Below are 22,344 nucleotides of genomic sequence, written 5' to 3'. Positions count from 1 at the left end.
TGACAGGTACCATCTATTTTTTGGTGCAGGGTCGCATTTGTTTGAACACATCCTTGCATAACCACCTACGAGAAATCTTATTCTTGCTACTATGTAGAGGGACATCATTAAGGCCTCCTTCACACTTCCGTTTTTTACAATCAGTCACAATCCGTCAAAATGTTGAAAAGACGGATCCTGTGCAGATTGTAAAAAACTGATGTGCTGGATCTGTTTTTTTGACGGATCCGTCGAGGCAGTTGTTGCCAGAATTTAAGGCTATGTGCACACGTTGTGTATGCGTCTTCGCTGCGTTTTATCGCTGCGAAAACACATACACAAAACAACCCATGTTAAAAATAATAAAAAATCGTGATATTCTTACTTTCCGGCGTCCCCCGCAGCCTTCCCGATGCTCCTGTTCCCAGTGATGCCTTGTGAGACAATGACCCTTGATGACATAGCGGTCTCGCGAGACCGCTACGTCATAGGGTTATTGTCACAAGGCATCAGTGGGAATGGGAGCTGCCGGGAGCATCTTCAGCATCGGGAAGGCTGCGGGGGATGCCGGAAGGTAAGAATATCACAATTTTTTTTTTTAACATTATATCTTTTTACTATTTATGCTGCATAGGCAGCATCAATAGTAAAAAGAGAGAGAGAGAATTTTCCTGACTGGAAATTCTTCCACGCATGCTCAGTTTCAAAAGACGGCATCCGTGGCTGGATTCCTGCTTTTGACGGTCAGTGATGGATCCTGCATCCATAGGCTTCCATTATAGCCAACGACAGACAGTGCAGGATCCGTCGCTGGGTGATTTTCTGACATACACAAAAAACGTGTGTATGTGCATTGTCTTAGCCCGACGGACAGCGATTTTACGACAGATCCATCGCACGACGGATGAAACGGAAAGCCGTCCTGTCACAATCCATCGCAAGGGCCAGATCATCAAAGTATAATCTCTATGAAATGCCAGTGCTTCAAAGAATAATGCAAATTATCTCTTCAAAGAGGAAGAGGATTAAAAGTCTAGTACCACCTATTGGAAGTAGCAATCCTAAAAGTCAATATCAACCCTTTAACGAGCCTTGTCACATGACAAACCAGAATCTCAAAGAATTACATTTAACTGGCTGCAATTGAGCAGTCCTGCTGCGCTTCATGCTGCCTACATATTGAGCAGCATGTGTCACGATTTAAATAAAATCGCACACACTGTAATTTGAAGAAATAAAGGAGCTGCTGGATACTTACTATACTGGCCACTGCTGGTTTGGTAGATCGGTGTCGGTACAGTCACTGTTGTAATAGCTGGAGCAGAGGTTTCCTCTTCAGATTTTTCTTCTTCAATTCTAGGTACACCAGGAGCATCTGAAGATAGGTCATTTAAGATTTTCCTGTTGAAATGAATATAGGTAGTCTCCTTAAAAATGCTCCATAGATAATGAAAACATAATAGAACCTGACAGCTTCCCCAAGTCCACCAAACCACCGCCATTTATTTATTGCTATCTTTATCCCCTTCTTCATGAGACCTTTTAGAGTCTTATTAATTTCTGTATATACTTAAAAAAAAATTTTTATAGCTGCGGAGGCAATATGTAATATCAGGTGACAAAGTCCACAGGTTAGCAATGGAGAGGCGTCTATAAGACACCTATCCATTAGTAACCCCATAGTGATAGTGTATAAAAACACAGACACCCAGAATACAGTCATTTATTTGAAACTAGATGATGGCCCGATTCTAACGCATCAGGTATTCTAGAATATGTATGTAGTTTATTTATGAAGTTTCCAGAATAATGCAATTTATACACAGGATTTGGCCGGCCGGGCGCATCCAATTAGCGAAGCGTGGTTCAAATTCGGAGCCAATTCGCGGCCGGACTGCACCTGTCGCTGATTGGTCACACCTGGCCGCGAACAATCAGTGAAGCCTGGGCTGGCTCCAGGTTTTTGAGGGGCCCAGGCGAAAGAGTCTCAGTAGGCCCCCCTCTTTAACACATACCACGATTCATTATGCACAGATACAGCAGAGAAATATAGCACAGCCAAGTAGCATACAGCCCACCTAGTATATAACACAGCCCACGTAGTTTATAACACAGCCCACGTAGTTTATAACACAGCCCACGTAGTTAATAACAGACCACGTAGTATATAGCACAACCCACGTAGTATATTGCCCAAACACGTAGTATATAGCACAGCCCCCCGTAGTATATAGCACAGACGTAGTATATTGCCCAGCCATGTAATATATTGCACAGCCACGTAATATATTGCACAGCCACGTAATATATAGCACAGCCACGTAGTATATAGCACAGAGACTTAGTATATAACACAGCCCATGCAGTATATAACAGAGGCCACGTAGTATAGAGCAGGGGTCCCCAACTCCAGTCCTCAAGGCCCACCAACATGTCATGTTTTCAGGATTTCCTTAGTCTGAAAACATGACCTGTTGGTGGGCCTTGAGGACTGGAGTTGGGGATCCCTGGTATAGAGCACAGCGATGTAGTATATTGCCCAGCCACGTAATATATACCATAGCCACGTAGTATATAGCAGAGATGTAGTATATAACACAGCCCATGCAGTATATAACACAGCCTACGTAGTATATAGCAATGTGGGCACCATATCCCTGTTAAAAAAAAAATTAAAATAAATAATTATATACTCACCTTCCGTCGGCCCCCGGATCCAGCCCAGGCGTTTACCGATGCTCCTCGCAACGCTCCGGTCCCAAGAATGCATTGCGGTCTCGCGAGATGATGAGGTAGCGGTCTCGCGGGATTTCCGTGACAGATAGACAAACAGACGGAAGTGCCCCTTAGACGATTATATAGTAGATAATGAAACAGACTCCTTTAACCCCTTCACATGCGCCATACTAGTACGGCGCATGTCGTATCTCCCCCTTTGATGTGGGCTCCGGCGGTGAGCCCACATCAAAGTCGCGACATGTCAGCTGTTTTGTACAGCTGACATGTGCGCGCAATAGCGGCGGGTGAAATCGCGATTCACCAGCCGCTATTAACCTGTCTATCAATAATAAAAAAAAAAAACATTAACCTCATCGCTAAACAGAGTAGCGAGAATTACATTTTTTTGGTCGCCGCGACATTGCATTAAAATGCAATAACAGGCGATCAAAAGAACGTATCTGCACAAAAGTGGTGGTATTACTAACGCCAGCTCGGCACGCAAAAAATAAGCCCTCACCCGACCCAGATCACGAAAAATGGAGACGCTACGGGTATTGTAAAATGGCGCTTTTTTTTTTTTTTTTTTTTTTAACAATGTTTTGAATTTTTTTTACCACTTAGATAAAAAATAACCTAGACATGTTTGGTGTCTATGAACTCGTAATTACCTGGAGAATCATAATATCAGGTCAGTTTTAGCATTTAGCGAAGCTAGAAAAAAAGCCAGACAAAAAACAAGTGTGAGATTGTACTTTTTTTGCAATTTCACCACACTTGGATTTTTTTCCCGTTTTCTAGTACAAGACATGGTACAACCAATGGTGTTGTTCAAAAGTAAAACTCGTCCCACAAAAAATAAGCCCTCACATGACCATATCGATGGAAAAATATAAAAAGTTATGGCTCTGGGAAGGAGGGGAGCGAAAAACAAAAACGCAAAAACAAAAAAGGGCTGCGTCTTGAAGAGGTTAATAAATCTTAATTAAACCATATTTATCAAAGGCCTATTCCACTGAAACCAACGTCTCCTGCAACAAAAATAATATAATAAACAACAATATTCCTCACCTGTCCACAGATAGTTCCATAATGTTCCACAACGATCCTGATATCACATCAGTGATATGACTGCTCTCAAAGACAGCCGGCGATACAATGACAGGAGGTATTCGCTGTTGTGAGAGTTCACCGGAGTTCATTAACTGATCAGCTCCGGTACTTTCCCTTAAGGCACCGCTGCTGCATGGGAAAGTTCTCACATAGCGGTGTTGTAAATGAGAGCACCGGAGCTAATCAGCTGATGAACTCCGGGGAACTCTCACGGCAGCTCAGTGATACACTGCGGGAGCGATTACTTCCTGTCAGTGTATCCCCAGCAGCCGGGCAGAGCAGTCACATCTCCCGATGTGACTGTTCTACACACGAGATCGCCGTGGGACACTCGGGATTACCTGGACTACGGCGAACAGGTGAGTATATGTTGGTTTAATATTTTACATTATTTCTAGGAAACTAGGACATCGGAGATTGGGCGTTAAGGTAAGTATAATGTTTTATTTTTATGTGAATATGCATGTAATTTTCCTTTTTCCCCCTTTGCGCCAGCAGATGATACTACTTCTCCCATCAGCGGCACCTGCTGTCACTTATCAGTGACAGCAGACATAGCCCGATGGGAGCAGCAGTCTCATCGGCCAACGCTAGCTTTTTTTTACCGCAGGTCACCACTGCGCGCCACAGTCAGCTGCGGGATCACGCTGACATCTGCCTAGCATGAACCTGCAACGCTGTGACAGACAGTGCTGGCATTAGCGTTACCGCGGGTGCCAGTCACAGCTGCGGTGTCACGCTGACATCTGACAACATGACCCCGCATCGCTCTGACCGGTGGTCTTACTGGCAGCTCCTGTCATCACACACCCTAAGCAGTGTGTGCGATGACATGGGAAAATAAAGCCCACAGCATACGCTGTGGGCTACAACAAAATGGCCGAATTCTCCTCCCACAGCTGTGACTTGGACAGCCCACGGGGCGTGTCCAGGTCACAGCTAAGAGGCAGGAGGAGCCGCTTCAATGCAAGCAATGCAGTCGGTGTACGACTGCAGTTGCTTATGCCTATGGCTGCCGTAAGTGAGGTGTGCAAGTGTTGTGCCCAGACCCTTACGCCCACACTGATGAAAATGGCAGCCCCCAGTGGCAAAAGTTAATAAAAAATAAATAAAAAAAACTATTAAAACGGATAATTTAATTTTGTATTAAAAATAATTTGACTGTATAATCATTAATACAAAAATTAAAACTATTGGAGCATCTTTAAACACACTTTTGAATGTCCTTTTTTTGATGCATGATAACTAAATCTGCCAAGAGGTATATTCACTTGATTTGATATTTCATTTTGTAGTGCTCGGCACCATCCACAATACACATATAGGACTCTCGATTTTTCCAAAGCGTTTGATACCGTGCCGCACAAGAGGTTGGTACACAAAATGAGAATGCTTGGTCTGGGGGAAATTGTGTGTAAATGGGTTAGTAACTGGCTTAGTGATAGAAAGCAGAGGGTGGTTATAAATGGTATAGTCTCTAACTGGGTCGCTGTGACCAGTGGGGTACCGCAGGGGTCAGTATTGGGACCTGTTCTCTTCAACATATTCATTAATGATCTGGTAGAAGGTTTACACAGTAAAATATCGATATTTGCAGATGATACAAAACTATGTAAATCAGTTAATACAAGAGAAGATAGTATTCTGCTACAGATGGATCTGGATAAGTTGGAAACTTGGGCTGAAAGGTGGCAGATGAGGTTTAACAATGATAAATGTAAGGTTATACACATGGGAAGAAGGAATCAATGTCACCATTACACACTGAATGGGAAACCACTGGGTAAATCTGACAGGGAGAAGGACTTGGGGATCCTAGTTAATGATAAACTTACCTGGAGCAGCCAGTGCCAGGCAGCAGCTGCCAAGGCAAACAGGATCATGGGGTGCATTAAAAGAGGTCTGGATACACATGATGAGAGCATTATACTGCCTCTGTACAAATCCCTAGTTAGACCGCACATGGAGTACTGTGTCCAGTTTTGGGCACCGGTGCTCAGGAAGGATATAATGGAACTAGAGAGAGTACAAAGGAGGGCAACAAAATTAATAAAGGGTATGGGAGAACTACAATACCCAGATAGATTAGCGAAATTAGGATTATTTAGTCTAGAAAAAAGACGACTGAGGGGCGATCTAATAACCAAGTATAAGTATATAAGGGGACAATACAAATATCTCGCTGAGGATCTGTTTATACCAAGGAAGGTGACGGGCACAAGGGGGCATTCTTTGCGTCTGGAGGAGAGAAGGTTTTTCCACCAACATAGAAGAGGATTCTTTACTGTTAGGGCAGTGAGAATCTGGAATTGCTTGCCTGAGGAGGTGGTGATGGCGAACTCAGTCGAGGGGTTCAAGAGAGGCCTGGATGTCTTCCTGGAGCAGAACAATATTGTATCATACAATTAGGTTCTGTAGAAGGACGTAGATCTGGGGATTTATTATGATGGAATATAGGCTGAACTGGATGGACAAATGTCTTTTTTCGGCCTTACTAACTATGTTACTATGTTATAAGGCATAGATGGAAACTGCTCAGTAATAGTTTAAGTGGGATACTATTCCCTAACTTACCAAAAGATCGCAGAATAATAGTCATTTATAAATAATAAGAGTTTTTTTCTGAGCACAACTGATTTCTGTATATGGGTTCTACATATTGGGATGAATAAACTTTCCCCATGTCTTCTCTAATAAATAGCTATTTAAAAATACTGCACAAGCAGCTTTATGATTCTATATAAAACATTTTCTATTACAAAACTTTATTATAGTCCATGTGTAAAGATTTTCTGAAATTTTATATGCATATTTGATAACATATTATATGACCTACAAAGGAAACTTACCTTCTATGTAACATAAAACAACATCCTTTAATGTATGAATTTACCATATGTCATATCTGTACTAGAGAGTGTACCATGTGGTGTCTTGGGTACTACCTTGCAATCCTTATAGTAACACTATTAACCTGCAGAATAACCCCATATCTGCAGGTTAAAAGAGTTTTTCTTTTAAGTGATGGGTTTCCTTTAAAGGGAATCTGTCACCCCAAAATTGACCATAACCAAAGCAATACAGAACATGAGACCACCAAAAAGTATACAGGCTAGAATCAAATTAAAACATGCCTTTATTTATAAAAAATGGCAAATGGTTACAATGAAAATAATTGAAGAAGTGCGCAAGAGCAGGACTAAACAGGATATTAAAATAGTATAATTATTCACAGCAACCCCAGAGACCTTCAATATAAGGAATCCATATGTAGTAGAAAAGAAGAAAATATGCGGCACTCACCCCAAATTGACTGTGAAGATTGTGGTCTTTATTGGAGAAAAAATATAATTACATCCGTCAGGACATCAGGCAAATACGAGGGTGGATTACTACTACTACATATGGATTGCTTGTTGGACATTTGTGCAGAGCACCGGTTTCCTCAGTGATTGTGGCGCCTGTATACACAGCCGTCCGTCTAGAAGTCCTGTTTTTTGGATGCGCTCTACCCTAGTGCCGTTCTACTTTATATTTGTACAATCCTTCAATATAAGGATTATTATATGTTACTCAGCTGTGCATACCATATTGTGCAAAAAAGCAAATATTAAAACATCATGTGGTATTTATATAAAAAAAAAATCAAAAAAATATCAAAAGGCAGATGATTTGCCAGAATAAAGTGCAAATACTTGTTAACCCCTTCCCGACCCATGACGCCACGTAGGCGTCATGAAAGTCGGTGCCATTCCGACCCATGACGCCTATGCGGCGTCATGGAAAGATCGCGTCCCTGCAGATCGGGTGAAAGGGTTAACTCCCATTTCACCCGATCTGCAGGGACAGGGGGAGTGGTAGTTTAGCCCAGGGGGGGTGGCTTCACCCCCTCGTGGCTACGATCGCTCTGATTGGCTGTTGAAAGTGAAACTGCCAATCAGAGCGATTTGTAATATTTCACCTATTATAACGGGTGAAATATTACAATCCAGCCATGGCCGATGCTGAAATATCATCGGCCATGGCTGGAAATACTAATGTGCCCCCACCCCACCGATCGCCCCCGCAGCCCCCCGATCTGGCCGGTACACTGCTCCGGCTCCCCTCCGTCCAGTGCTCCGCTCCCCCCCGTGCTCTTGTCCGCTCCCCCCGTGCTCCAATCACCCCCCCTGCACTCCGATCCACACCCCCCCGTGCTCCGTTCCACCCCCCCCGTGCTCCATTCCAGCCCCCCCCGTGCTCCATTCCAGCCCCCCCGTGCTCCATTCCAGCCCCCCCGTGCTCCGTTCCACCCCTCCCGCGCTCCGATTCCCCCCCCCGTGCTCCGATCCCCCCCCCCGTGGTCCCCCCCTCCGTGGTCCCCCCCCACCCCATCATACTTACCGATCCAGCCGGGGTCCCGTCCGTCTTCTCCCTGGGCGCCGCCATCTTCCAAAATGGCGGGCGCATGTGCAGTGCGCCCGCCGAATCTGCCGGCCGGCAGATTCGTTCCAAAGTGCATTTTGATCACTGAGATATAATCTATCTCAGTGATCAAAATAAAAAAAATAATAAATGACACCCCCCCTTTGTCACCCCCATAGGTAGGGACAATAAAAAAATAAAGAAATTTTTTTTTCCACTAATGTTAGAATAGGGTTAGGGTTAGGGGTAGGGTTAGGGGTAGGGTTTAGGGGTAGGGTTAGGGGTAGGGTTAGGGCTAGGGTTAGGGCTAGGGTTAGGGTTTCGGTATGTGCACACGTATTCTGGTCCTCTGCGGATTTTTCCGCTGCGGATTTATGGCGGATTTACCGCGTTTTTTTCTGCGCATTTCACTGCGGTTTTACAACTGCGATTTTCTATTGGAGCAGTTGTAAAACCGCTGCAGAATCCGCAGAAAGAAGTGACATGCTGCGGAATGTAAACCGCTGCGTTTCCGTGCAGTTTTTCCGCAGCATGTGTACAGCGATTTTTGTTTCCCGTAGGTTTACATTGAACTGTAAACTCATGGGAAACTGCTGCGGATCCGCAGCGTTTTCCGCAGCGTGTGCACATACCTTTAGAATTAGGCTATGTGCACACGGTGCGGATTTGGCTGCGGATTCGCAGCAGTGTTCCATCAGGTTTACAGTACCATGTAAACATATGAAAAACCAAATCCGCTGTGCCCATGGTGCGGAAAATACCGCGCGGGAACGCTGCGTTGTATTTTCCGCAGCATGTCAATTCTTTGTGCGGATTCCGCAGCGTTTTACACCTGTTCCTCAATAGGAATCCGCAGGTGAAATCCGCACAAAAAACACTGGAAATCCGCGGAAAATCCGCAGGTAAAACGCAGTGCCTTTTACCCGCGGATTTTTCAAAAATGGTGCGGAAATATCTCACACGAATCCGCAACGTGGGCACATAGCCTTAGGGTTAGGGTTGGAATTAGGGTTGTGGTTAGGGTTAGGGGTGTGTTGGGGTTAGGGTTGTGTTGCGGTTAGGGTTGTGATTAGGGTTATGGCTACAGTTGGGATTAGGGTTAGGGGTGTGGGGGGGTTAGTGTTGGAGGTAGAATTGAGGGGTTACCACTGTTTAGGCACATCAGGGGTCTCCAAACGCAACATGGCGCCACCATTGATTCCAGCCAATCTCGTATTAAAAAAGTCAAATGGTGCTCCCTCACTTCTGAGCCCCGACGTGTGCCCAAACAGTGGTTTACCCCCACATATGGGGTACCAGCATACTCAGGACAAACTGTGCAACAATTACTGGGGTCCAATTTCTCCTGTTACCCTTGTGAATCTAAAAAAATGCTTGCTAAAACATAATTTTTGAGGAAAGAAAAATGATTTTTTATTTTCACGGCTCTGCGTTGTAAACGTCTGTGAAGCACTTGGGGGTTCAAAGTGCTCACCACATATCTAGATAAGTTCCTTGGGGGGGTCTAGTTTCTAAAATGGGGTCACTTGTGGGGGTTTCTACTGTTTAGGCACACCAGGGGCTCTGCAAACGCAACGTGACACCCGTAGACCATTCCATCAAAGTCTGCATTTCAAAAGTCACTACTTCCCTTCTGAGCCCCGACGTGTGCCCAAACAGTGGTTTACCCCCACTCATGGGGTATCAGCGTATTCAGGAGAAACTGGACAACAACTTTTGTGGTCCAATTTCTCCTGTAACCCTTGGGAAAATAAAAAATTCTGGGCTAAATAATTATTTTTGAGGAAAGAAAACGTATTTATTATTTTCACGGCTCTGCATTATAAACTTCTATGAAGCGCTTGGGGGTTCAAAGTGCTCACCACACATCTAGATAAGTTCCTTTCGGGGTCTAGTTTCCAAAATGGGGTCACTTGTGGGGGGTTTCTACTGTTAAGCCACATCAGGGGCTCTGCAAACGCAACGTGACGCCCACAGAGCATTCCATCAAAGTCTGCATTTCAAAACGTCACTACTTCACTTCCGAGCCTCGGCATGTGCCCAAACAGTGGTTTACCCCCACATATGGGGTATCAGCGTACTCAGGAGAAACTGGACAACAACTTTTGGGGTCCAATTTCTTCTGTAACCCTTGGGAAAATAAAAAATTCTGGGCTAAATAATTATTTTTGAGGAAAGAAAACGTATTTATTATTTTCACGGCTCTGCATTATAAACTTCTATGAAGCACTTGGGGGTTCAAAGTGCTCACCACACATCTAGATAAGTTCCTTTGGGGGTCTAGTTTCCAAAATGGGGTCACTTGTGGGGGGTTTCTACTGTTAAGCCACATCAGGGGCTCTGCAAACGCAACGTGACGCCCACAGAGCATTCCATCAAAGTCTGCATTTCAAAACGTCACTACTTCACTTCCGAGCCCCGGCATGTGCCCAAACAGTGATTTACCCCCACATATGGGGTATCAGCGTACTCAGGAGAAACTGGACAACAACTTTTGGGGTCAAATTTCTCCTGTTACCCTTGGGAAAATAAAAAATTGCAGGCTAAAAGATCATTTTTGAGAAAATAATTTTTTTTTTTTTATTTTCATGGCTCTGCGTTATAAACTTCTGTGACGCACTTGCGGGTTCAAAGTCCTCACCACACATCTAGATTAGTTCCTTTGGGGGTCTAGTTTCCAAAATGGTGTCATTTCTGGGGGATCTCCAATGTTTAGGCACACAGGGACTCTCCAAACGTGACATGGTGTCCGCTAATGATTGGAGCTAATTTTCCATTTAAAAAGCCAAATGGCGTGCCATCCCTTCCGAGCCCTGCCGTGCGCCCAAACAGTGGTTTACCCCCTCATATGGGGTATCAGCATACTCAGGACAAACTGGACAACAATATTTGGGGTCCAATTTCTCCTATTATCCTTGGCAAAATAGGAAATTCCAGGCTAAAAAATCATTTTTGAGGAAAGAAAAATTATTTTTTATTTTCATGGCTCTGCGTTATAAACTTCTGTGAAGCACCTGGGGGTTTAAAGTGCTCAATATGCATCTAGATAAGTTCCTTGGGGGGTCTAGTTTCCAAAATGGGGTCACTTGTGGGGGAGCTCCAATGTTTAGGCACACAGGGGCTCTCCAAACACGACATGGTGTCCGCTAACAATTGGAGCTAATTTTCCATTCAAAAAGTCAAATGGCGCGCCTTCCCTTCCGAGCCCTGCCGAGTGCCCAAACAGTGGTTTACCCCCACATATGAGGTATCGGCGTACTCGGGAGAAATTGCCCAACAAATTTTATGATCCATTTTATCCTACTGCCCATGTGAAAATGAAAAAATTGAGGCGAAAATAATTTTTTTGTGAAAAAAAAGTACTTTTTCATTTTTACAGATCAATTTGTGAAGCACCTGAGGGTTTAAAGTGCTCACTAGGCATCTAAATAAGTTCCTTGGGGGGTCTAGTTTCCAAAATGGGGTCACTTGTGGGGGAGCGCCAATGTTTAGGCACACAGGAGCTATCCAAACGCGACATGGTGTCCGCTAACGATGGAAATAATTTTTCATTCAAAAAGTCAAATGGCGCTCCTTCCCTTCCGAGCCTTACCATGTGCCCAAACAGTGGTTTACCCCCACATGTGAGGTATTGGTGTACTCAGGAGAAATTGCCCAACACATTTTAGGATCCATTTTATCCTGTTGCCCATGTGAAAATGAAAAAATTGAGGCTAAAAGAATTTTTTTGTGAAAAAAAAGTACTTTTTCATTTTTACGGATCAATTTGTGAAGCACCTGGGGGTTCAAAGTGCTCACTATGCATCTAGATAAGTTCCTTGGGATGTCTAGTTTCCAAAATGGGGTCACTTGTGGGGGAGCTCCAATTTTTAGGCACACGGGGGCTTTCCAAACGTGACATGGTGTCCGCTAAAGAGTGGAGCCAATTTTTGATTCAAAAAGTCAAATGGCGCTCCTTCCCTTCCAAGCCCTGCCGTGCGCCCAAACAGTGGTTTACCCCCACATATGAGGTATCAGCGTACTCAGGACAAATTGGACAACAACTTTCGTGGTTCAGTTTCTCCTTTTACCATTGGGAAAATAAAAAAATTGTTGCTAAAAGATAATTTTTGTGACTAAAAAGTTAAATGTTCATTTTTTCCTTCCATGTTGCTTCTGCTGCTGTGAAGCACCTGAAGGGTTAATAAACTTCTTGAATGTGGTTTTGAGTACCTTGAGGGGTGCAGTTTTTAGAATGGTGTCACTTTTGGGTATTTTCAGCCATATAGACCCCTCAAACTGACTTCAAATGTGAGGTGGTCCCTAAAAAAAATGGTTTTGTAAATTTCGTTGTAAAAATGACAAATCGCTGGTCAAATTTTAACCCTTATAACTTCCTAACAAAAAAAAATTTTGTTTCCAAAATTGTGCTGATGTAAAGTAAACATGTGGGAAATGTTATTTATTAACTATTTTGTGTCACATATCTCTCTGGTTTAACAGAATAAAAATTCAAAATGTGAAAATTGCAAAATTTTCAAAATTTTCGCCAAATTTCCGTTTTTATCACAAATAAACGCAGAATTTATTGACCTAAATTTACCACTAACATGAAGCCCAATATGTCACGAAAAAACAATCTCAGAACCGCTAGGATCCGTTGAAGCGTTCCTGAGTTATTACCTCATAAAGGGACACTGGTCAGAATTGCAAAAAACGGCAAGGTCTTTAAGGTCAAAATAGGCTGGGTCATGAAGGGGTTAAAAGAGCAACAAACTACAGGACAAAACCAAAAATAATGTGGTATGTACATCCGGGAATCAATCATCAATTAATCATAAAGTGCTAGAGTGCAAAGACCGCACGTTAGGGTCAAGCAATGTGCAAAGTATACAAGAGTCCACAAGAGTAAAACAAGTGCAAAAAAAATGTGTAAAGAAGCACAGAGAGATACATGTAATATACCTTGGGGGGTAAGCTGGGTCCCGTACCTGCACACCCCGATGCGCGTTTCGGAAACTTCCTTCGTCAGGGGGTCAACACTGTTTTAATTCGATTCTAGCCTGTATACTTTTTGGTGGTCTCATGTTCTGTATTGCTTTGGTTATGGTCTCTTCCTTGTAGTGGTTTCCACTAACAACCCTCACAGTACACCACGATTGCCTGTTCGTTATATATTATATTATTATTACAATATTATATATAATATTGTTTTGATATATATCATATTTTTGGATAGTTTGACCAATCAGAGACGCGGGATTTCCAGGACAGACAGACAGAAAAACCCTTAGACAATTATATATATAGATTGCTCTTCCAACTGCCCCATCCATAAGTACATAGACCTGGCCACCGAAGTGGCTGCAATGTTTGTTCTAATCAGGGCTGCAGAAGCTTCCCAAGCCCTCTTAAGGAGGATGTCGGCCTTCCTATCCATAGGGTCACGAAGACTAGAGGAGTCTTCGAAAGGTATAGCAGTCTTTTTAGTGACCTTTGCAACGGGAACGTCAATTTTAGGGACCTCTTCCCATAACTTGACTTCCTCAGAGTCAAACGGTAGGCGACTTTTAAAGTTACGAGATAGCACCAATCGGCACTCAGCCTCCTTTTATTCCTCTAGGACCATAGCTTTGATATGATCACTTATGGGAAACACTGTCAGGTTTCGTGCCACAAGTCCCCCGAACATCAAGTCCTGTCTGGACTGTGGTTTAGAAGTATCTTCGATCTGCATCGCATTCCTAACAGCCTGGACAAGTTTGTCTGTCTCTTCAGACTGGAAGAGATACTTCCTGGCTCGGTCCTGGTTCTCCACAGGAATTTCTCCCTCCTCTTCTGATAGCGAATCCCTGAGCTTGGAATCTTCATCAGAAGAATACTCAGGCTCCCCCTGGGTTTCCTCCCGCCTGGCACGCTTGCGACCAGCTATGGGACTGGCAGGCCGAGACTGCGAAAGGCTGGATATAGAAGCCTGCACCTCTTCCCGTATTAGGGATCTCATCTCAGAAAGCAGGAATGTCTGCTCATCTTTCATGACCTTAGAAGTGCAGGATGCACAGAGGGTCTTGCCATGGGAGTCTGGGAGCTTAGCATGGCATACAGGACATCTGATGCTCTTCGTCGTGACCTTCCCAGATTTTTTAACCGTGGCTGGGGGAGCAGCGGGGTTTCCCTTATCCTAAACGACATAAGATAGGGAGTAATAGGCTAGAAGGTACGAGGTAGTTTCTGAGTTTAAGGAAGTACTGCCCCGGGCAGACTTACCCCTTCTTTGTCGATTCTGTCTTCCATAGCCGGACCTGAAGCAGACAATATGACCCCCTGCAGGTGCTGGACCCTAATGCAGTAGTGACCGCTCTGTTCAGCATACTCCTTAGTGGAGCGTCTGCCTCCCCTGCTCAAAAGAACGCCACCGGCAGTGACGTCTCGCCGGCTCTGGTGAAGCCGGAAGTGACGCGGCTACCTTAGACCTGGGAGTGCCGGCTGGCTGTAGCATCTCCAGGACTGCGCGCTCTGCAGAATGGAGGCTGGATCGTCGCCGCGTCTCAAACCGAGAGCCCCCCCACCGAGAGGAGTGGTTCAATCCCGGAGCATCGTCCCACTCCGGGCCTCTGGGGTAGAGGGACTCCCCTCTGGGGAGTTTCGACCCTGAGCCGCTTGACAGGGGGAAGGATTGGATGACCGCCCGATCCCCCTGAGCTCGGTAAGCATGCGCTGCTTCTCTACGTGTGTCCTTCCATGCACGGACAGGAAAAACACTGAGGATTGGTGGGTGGTACCGGATATTTGAACTCTCGTGTGTTTCCTGTCCCAGCAAGGAGGAGGACGTCCTCCAGGGTGCTGTCAGGAGGGACGTCCTGGAAAAATTGACAAGAGATTTCAACGCAAGATTGTGCGGATGTTGGATAAAGAACCTCGACTAACATCCAAACAAGTTCAAGCTGCCCTGCAGTCCGAGGGTACAAGTGTCAACCCGTACTATCCATCGGCATCTGAATGAAAAGGGACTGTATGGTAGGAGACCCAGGAAGACCCCACTTCTTACCCCGTGACATAAAAAAGCCAGGCTGGAGTTTGCCAAAACTTACCTGAAAAAGCCTAAAACGTTTTGGAAGAATGTTCTCATGTCAGATGAGACAAAAGTAGAGCTTTTGGGGCAAAGGCATCAACATAGAGTTTACAGGAGAAAAAAGAGGCATTCAAAGAAAAGAACACGGTCCCTACAGTCAAACATGGCGGAGGTTCCCTGATGTTTTGGGGTTGCTTTGCTGCCTCTGGCACTGGACTGCTTGACTGTGTGCATGGCATTATAAAGTCTGAAGACTACAACAAATTTTGCAGCATTATGTAGGGCCCAGTGTAAGAAGCCTGCGTCTCCCTCAGAGGTCATGGGTCTTCCAGGACAATGACCCAAAACACACTTCAAAAAGCACTAGAAAATGGTTTGAGAGAAAGCACTGGAGACTTCTAAGGTGGCCAGCAATGAGTCCAGACCTGAATCCCAGAGAACACCTGTGGAGAGATCTAAAAATGGTAGTTTGGAGAAGGCACCCTTTAAATATCAGGGACCTGGAGCAGTTTGCCAAAGAATGGTCTAAAATTCCAGCAGAGCATTGTACAAAACTCATTGATGGTTACCGGAAGTGGTTGGTCGCAGTTATTTTGGCTAAAGGTTGTGCAACCAAGTATTAGGCTGAGGGTGCCAATACTTTTGTCTGGCCCATTTTTGGAGTTTTGTGTGAAATGATCAATGTTTTGCTTTTTGCTTCATTCTCTTTTGTGTTTTTTCATTTAAGACAAATTAAATGAAGATAATAATACCAAATAATTTGTTTGCAATCATTTTCAGGAAGAAAATGAGTATTATCTGACAGAATTGCAGGGGTGTCAATACTTTTGGCCATGACTGTATAATAACTGCCAGCTCAGTGAAAAGGGGGCCACCCCCTATTTGTACTGAATACAAAAACACTGAAGAAAAACAGAAAACAGTGTACTGTCCCAATTGGGTACACCTTGCCACGGTGGGACAGCTTTATGCTTTTTTTGATCAAAAACAGTGTTTACGAAGTACCCTATGTTTAATGAACTTGCTTTTTACTTCTTTATTTTCATTAGGGTATATGCACATATTGCTTTTGTTTGTTTGTTTCCATGGCCAGTGTGAAAATGCTTTTACATCTTTCAAGTTTTCAAGTCATACTCCGGTTCAGTTTTAAGTTCCCACTCAGGTCTGTCATCTGTTAACGGAAATATAGGGGGCTTCCACGTTACTGGTAGCACAAAGGCTCTGGGAAAGCGAAATGGCTCCTCACCGAAAGAAATTCAGCAAATTCTCCCCATCCAAATCAAAATGCCCCCTCCCTTCTGAGCACCAGTGTGCCTAAATCACATATAGCACCCACGTTTGGCATTTCTGTAGTGATGAGAACCCGCTTAATTTACAGGTGCGTGTATCCAGAAGCATGAGCTGGTCATAATGTACTGGTCACTACAATGGCAGTTTGCAATTTTCACTCAGCAACATTCACTGCTGTCTGTTTCTGGAAAACACCCATGGAATCAAAATCATCACTACATCTGAAGATAAATTCGCAAAGGGTTATAATTTCCAACATGTGGTCACTTGAGGAGGGATACTGCTTTTCTAGCACTTAAGGGCTCTGTATATGGAATCCACAAACTAGTCTAGGAAAATCTGCACTCCGGGAGGCAGATAACGCTCTGTCCCTCCCGAGTTTCTCAGTTTAGCTAAGCAGTACTGTACAGACACATATGTGGTATGTCTAAAATCAGCAGAAATTGTGGGACAAATTATGGTGCCATTTTACCCATTTCCCAGTGTGAAAATGTAAAACTTGGGGCTAACACACAATCTTTGTGACAAAAATGTAAATTATTTTTTCTTCACTGCTCAATGGTATAAAAGTTTGTGACACATCTGTGGTGTCAATCTTAATAGCCAGTAAAGGCTAAATATACAGCTGCGGGCTGATATTCATAGCCTGGGAAGCTCCATGGGTATTAACCCCTTTCCAGGCTATAAACATCAGACCCCAGTCGCTGGCTTTCCCAGTCTGGACTTGAAAATTGCGTGGGAGCCATTTATTTTGCCATTTTTTAAATTAAACAGATATTGCATTTAAGGCTGGGGTCACACTTGCGAGAAAATCGCACGAGTGTTACACCTCAATACCTGGCACTGCCGCAGGTACTCGGGACCGGAGTATGCGGGTGCATGTATTTCTATGTAGCTGAACGCTCCGGTCCCAGTGCCGACGGCAGTGCTGGGTATTGAGGTGCGAGACTCGTCTGAGTTTCTCACTAGTGACCCCGGCCAACACAGATTTTGTGTGTGTGTGTCTTTATTTAACTCTTTATGTACCATTTTACTATGTTTATTTCTAATCATCGGGCTTGGTATTATCTATGTATCTATCTATCTGTGTGTCTAAACATTATTCTTCAATGGAGTATGTAAATGAAGAGGTTGGACAAGAAATGACATCACAATTCTTTTTTTTTTTTTTTCAGTAATAGATCTTTATTTAGCTTTCAAATACCCGCAACGTGTGCACATACCCTTAGTGTGAGGTGGTCCCTAAAAAAATGGTTTTGCAAATTTTATTGGAAAAATGAGAAATCGATCGTCTCCAAAATTGTGCTGATGTAAAGTAGACATGTGGGAAATGCTATTTATTAACTATTTTGTGTGATATGACACTCTGATTTAAGGGCATAAAAATTAAAAGTTGGTTAATTGCAAAATTTTCGCCAAATTGCTATTTTTTTTTTTTACAAATAAACACAAGTCATATCAAAGAAATTTTACCACTATCATAAAGTATAATATGTCATAAAAAACAATCTCAAAATCACCAGGATCTGTTGAAGCGTTCCAGAGTTATTACCTCATAAAGTCAGAATTGTAAAAATTGGCCTGGTCATGAAGGTGAAAACAGGCTTCGGCCCAAAAGGTTAAATACCCAAATATTTAAAATAACTAATATATACTTTCTGATCTCAAATTTAGTTTTTTTTATTGTGGTTTTAAATATCTAGTTTTGATGTATTTTAATTTTTTTTAAATTTTTACTTAGGTCATTTTGCCTTCAAGGGATTCATGTTCTACTATTATATTGAACTGACCAATCATCTATTTAGATTTCTGAAGCCGCTTTTTCTTGGCTTTGTGGAGTTCTTCTACTATACCATCTTGGCCACATTAGCATTTCCTTAGTTTTTTCCCTTGCCTCCTCCATTTTTTTCTTTTTTCTGTTTTCACCACACCTTTCTTCTCTCAACCTAATTTTCCCCCAGCCTATTTTCTATTCCCATTCCCCCCAACACTCCATTATTTATTACTTTTTGTTCTCTCACTTCTACTACTAATTTTTACATGATTAATGGAAAATATCACCGTCACACACCATTACATTAACTAGCACTTTATTATTATTATACACAATACGGTAAGTATCACTCATATACACTATTTTATTATTTGCTATTAATACTATTATACACTGCATTAATTAGTAAGTATGTCCCATAACCCCATTATATTTAATAACTTATTTAATCATTTTTATGGTCTTTTGGTTTTTTTTGCATTTTATTTTCCATTATTCATTTTCATACATAATGCTCTTTCCATTGTCATTATGTGGCCCGCTATGAAATATCCACTTATGTAAGGCCAGTTTCACATTAGCGTTTTTGTGCGCAGCGTAGGCCCGGGTACTGTCTGCATGTGTCTTGTGTACCTATCTTTAACATTGTGGATGCAGGGACATGCGTTGGCATCCGTTTGTTTGCGGATGCGTCCCTGTGCGTCGTTTCGCGGTGTCCGGCGAACCCAACATGTTGCATTTTTTGAGGTGTCAAATATGTGCAGGCATAGGCATGCGGATGAGTGCGTATAAACAACACATTACTGTCTATGGGAATGCATTGGCACGCATGGATATGCACATGGATGCCTCAGATGTGCATGCGTACTTCAGACTGAACATGTCCAGGAATGGGTTTCAGCCACTCAAAAAACCAAGCTGTATAAAAAGGGGGTGTTGACACTAATTCCAGTACTCTCAAGACTCTTGAAGTGATCACAACACTCTGGATGTGCTACCAAGACTCTGGATTTCATCGGAAGACTCTGGATATGAGTATAGAAGCTATGAAAATGTCTGTCTCTTACTGTAATCTGTACGCAGTCTCTTTGTGTTTGTCATGTTTGCAGTGTGTACTCTGTCTCTCTTGCAGCCTTCTATTCCAACATGTCCTCGAGTGAAGACCTGAACGCTTCCCATAGTGGACAAGACAGATGAAGTGAGTACATTTGCTATACTAATTGGTATGTGTTAACTGTCAATACGACACATAAATCATATCAAAATCATGTATTTTCTTTACAGGACACTTCCGGTGCTGAACAGCCGGAGCAGTCGAGTGATGATTCTTCCCAGGGTCGTCGGGCCCGAGTTCCTAAGGTGGAAAGATGGCGTGTAAGTAGTCTTGATTGTTTTTGGTTTAAGTGTTTCATCTTCAAAGCTATGAATTAATTTTTGTGTGTTTCTTTGATGTCGAGGTTCCACAACGTGAGGAAGCCAATACCATCATTGACAATGATCAACCGATTAATCTTGTGCAAGAGCAAGTAGAGTTATGGGACACCCGTGATCGTCAACATTCTGACTCGGTAGTGATTCGACAACTCTGGGAAGAAGTTGCCCGATCGCTCATGGCAAATTGGGACCATGCCACCAGACAAGTCAGAAAGGATGTTCTTAAGTATTGCAATGTGGTCTTATGCGCCAGTGAACCTGTAATTGTTGGTGCATTACTTTACGATTTATTTTTTTCCACCGTCACAGTGAAGAGAGTAAAAGTCCGTTGGTGTTCTGTGAAGGATCGCTTCAATAAAGATATGAGAGCGGAGATTCAGGTTCGAAGTGGTGCTGCTCCAAAGATATCAAAATACAAATACCATCGCATGCTGGATTTCCTGAGGCCTGCATTTGCTCATCGAACATGAGTATCTGTGTTGTATTGAATGATCTAACATCTGAATTGTTCAGTTCTACAGGATATGTTGGCGCTTTCTAAAATGTTATTTTTTTTTTTTTTTTTTAGTAATGTTTTTCATTTATTTTCCACACAGAACCTGGAGCAGCACAACACAACCTGGATCCTCCTCAGTTGGAGCGGCCCCTCATCGAACAGCCACGGAACACTCTCCATCCGCCAGCGATGCAGCAGCTGGGCAAGCTTCACAGGCTGGGGAACAGGCAGCCGGTCTATCAGGTTTTCCCCTCTTCCAGTGCTTTTGTTGGGACTTCTCGCCAGCGACAGAGGGCCTGGTAGAGGTCAGTCATGCCTGAGTTTATTCACTTAAGCTCGATCTTCCAGGATGGGATGAAGGTGTTTGGAGACAGACTGGACACTGGGTTCACTCAGGTGAACACGCTTTTCCAGGATGTCCACAGATGCCTTGACCGCCTGGAAGCCGACCTTCAGAGACCGGCGCAACATTGATTCCCACAATAGAGCGGGGCGTGTCGGAAAACATTACGCCTGAACTCCAGCTGAACGTCATGCAGGCCTGCCAAGCTGCTTACAGCCAGGCATTGCAGCAGTCCCAAAGCTACCATCCGCATGCCGGATATTACCAGCAGGCGAACATTTCTTTCCCGACAAAGCCTAGGACAGCATCAGTGGGCGAAGACGCCAGTACCAAACTACCCTCCACCAACAATGCTGGACATTATGGCTGTTCCCCTAGTTCACAGCTACACCACGCTCCAGAGTGCAGCACCCCTGCAGCATCTACCACACTGCCGAGTGCAGCACTCCTGCAGCATTGCCACGCTGCCGAGTGCAGCACCCCTGCAGCATTACCACGCTGCCGAGTGCAGCACCCTTGCAGCATTACCACGCTGCCGAGTGCAGCACCCCTGCAGCATTACCACGCTGCCGAGTGCAGCACCTACTGCAGAGGTACCTACAAAAAACATACTTCCACTAGTGACTCTGCTCAGCACAGGAAAATGAAGACCTGTAGCAAAAAATGTCAAATTAGCCAAAATTGGATCCACCACCTCTACCCTTTCCACCCAATGTGTCTCTGTTGTCAAGTATGTCACTCCCTTCCCTTGTGTTTCTCCCTTCCAATTTGTAGATCGTTTCCCAAGATTCTACTCCTAGTGTGTCGTCTACTCCAAATGTGTCCAGTCCCATCCCTGATCGAATCCTGCAATTTATTTCTTTCCCCTGTAACCCCTTCATCATCTACTACCACACAATCATCACAGCTCAAAACCCTCAAGGTCCACAATATCTCACTGTCAGACAGACCCCGAAAATAAACCCAATTGTTGGTTAATGGAAAATAAAGTTTGTTGTTGGTAAATAACATTTTTGTTTGCACATTCCCTGTGTTTTCTTTGTCTCTTTAAGTGAAAACACACACGTGTGTAGTGCATTGGTGAGTGAAGTAGTAACGGGAGTTTTATTAGTAGTAAAGTCAGCAAACGTTGCACGTACATTTACTTACAAGTGTATTAAACCATATCGTCTTGCCATGCTACATGTCCAATATCTGAAACAAAGTAAGCAGCAAACTTATCCCTCATCTGGGCAACTTCCACTGTAATCCTCAGAAGGTGATCACGGTAATCCTGCAAAGTGCTAGCAACAGTTTCGTCAAGTTCTATTTGTTGTCACTCTTTTGCCAGGATGTAATTGTGCATAATACACGCTTTGACCACATCATCAATTTTCTCAGTTTTTAGATTGATTGGTGTTCCCCAAATGCACCATTTAGATGCCAGCAAACAAAAGGCACACTCCACAGTTCTTCATGTCCTTGTCAGTCGGTAGTTGAAAATCCTTTTGGTGTGATTCAAGTCCCGACTCGAGTACGGTTTTATGAGGATGGCACACATTTGAAACGCCTCATCACCCAACTACAACAAACGGCATTGGCGGTCCTTTAGTGTTCGGAAGAGGTTGTGGTGATGGAAAATTTCAATAATTACCATACAAAGTTGGCCCATGTCAGAGTTTTTGAAAGTCTGAGTCATTTCCTCGTCCAAATGAGCCAACGTCAACAGTGACTAATCGACATTCAGCATCTGCATAATTCAG

The 22,344-nt window shown here is 43.7% G+C and overlaps 1 protein-coding gene across 2 annotated transcripts in view; it reads right to left on the bottom strand.

Moving 5' to 3' along the window:
- The window catches only part of CREB1 (cAMP responsive element binding protein 1), a 152,191-nt gene that overhangs the window by 12,516 nt on the left and 117,331 nt on the right, over window positions 1-22,344 (bottom strand). For both annotated transcript variants that reach the window (XM_069733704.1, XM_069733703.1), the window contains one exon: window positions 1,238-1,380. In XM_069733704.1, coding sequence (XP_069589805.1) covers window positions 1,238-1,380 — 143 coding nt within the window. The remainder of the gene's footprint in view (window positions 1-1,237; window positions 1,381-22,344) is intronic.

Source organism: Ranitomeya imitator, chromosome 7, assembly GCF_032444005.1.
Source record: "Ranitomeya imitator isolate aRanImi1 chromosome 7, aRanImi1.pri, whole genome shotgun sequence".
Taxonomy (NCBI): domain Eukaryota; kingdom Metazoa; phylum Chordata; class Amphibia; order Anura; family Dendrobatidae; genus Ranitomeya; species Ranitomeya imitator.
Note: the sequence above shows the minus strand (reverse complement) of the source record. Positions and strands in the feature narration are given on the sequence as shown.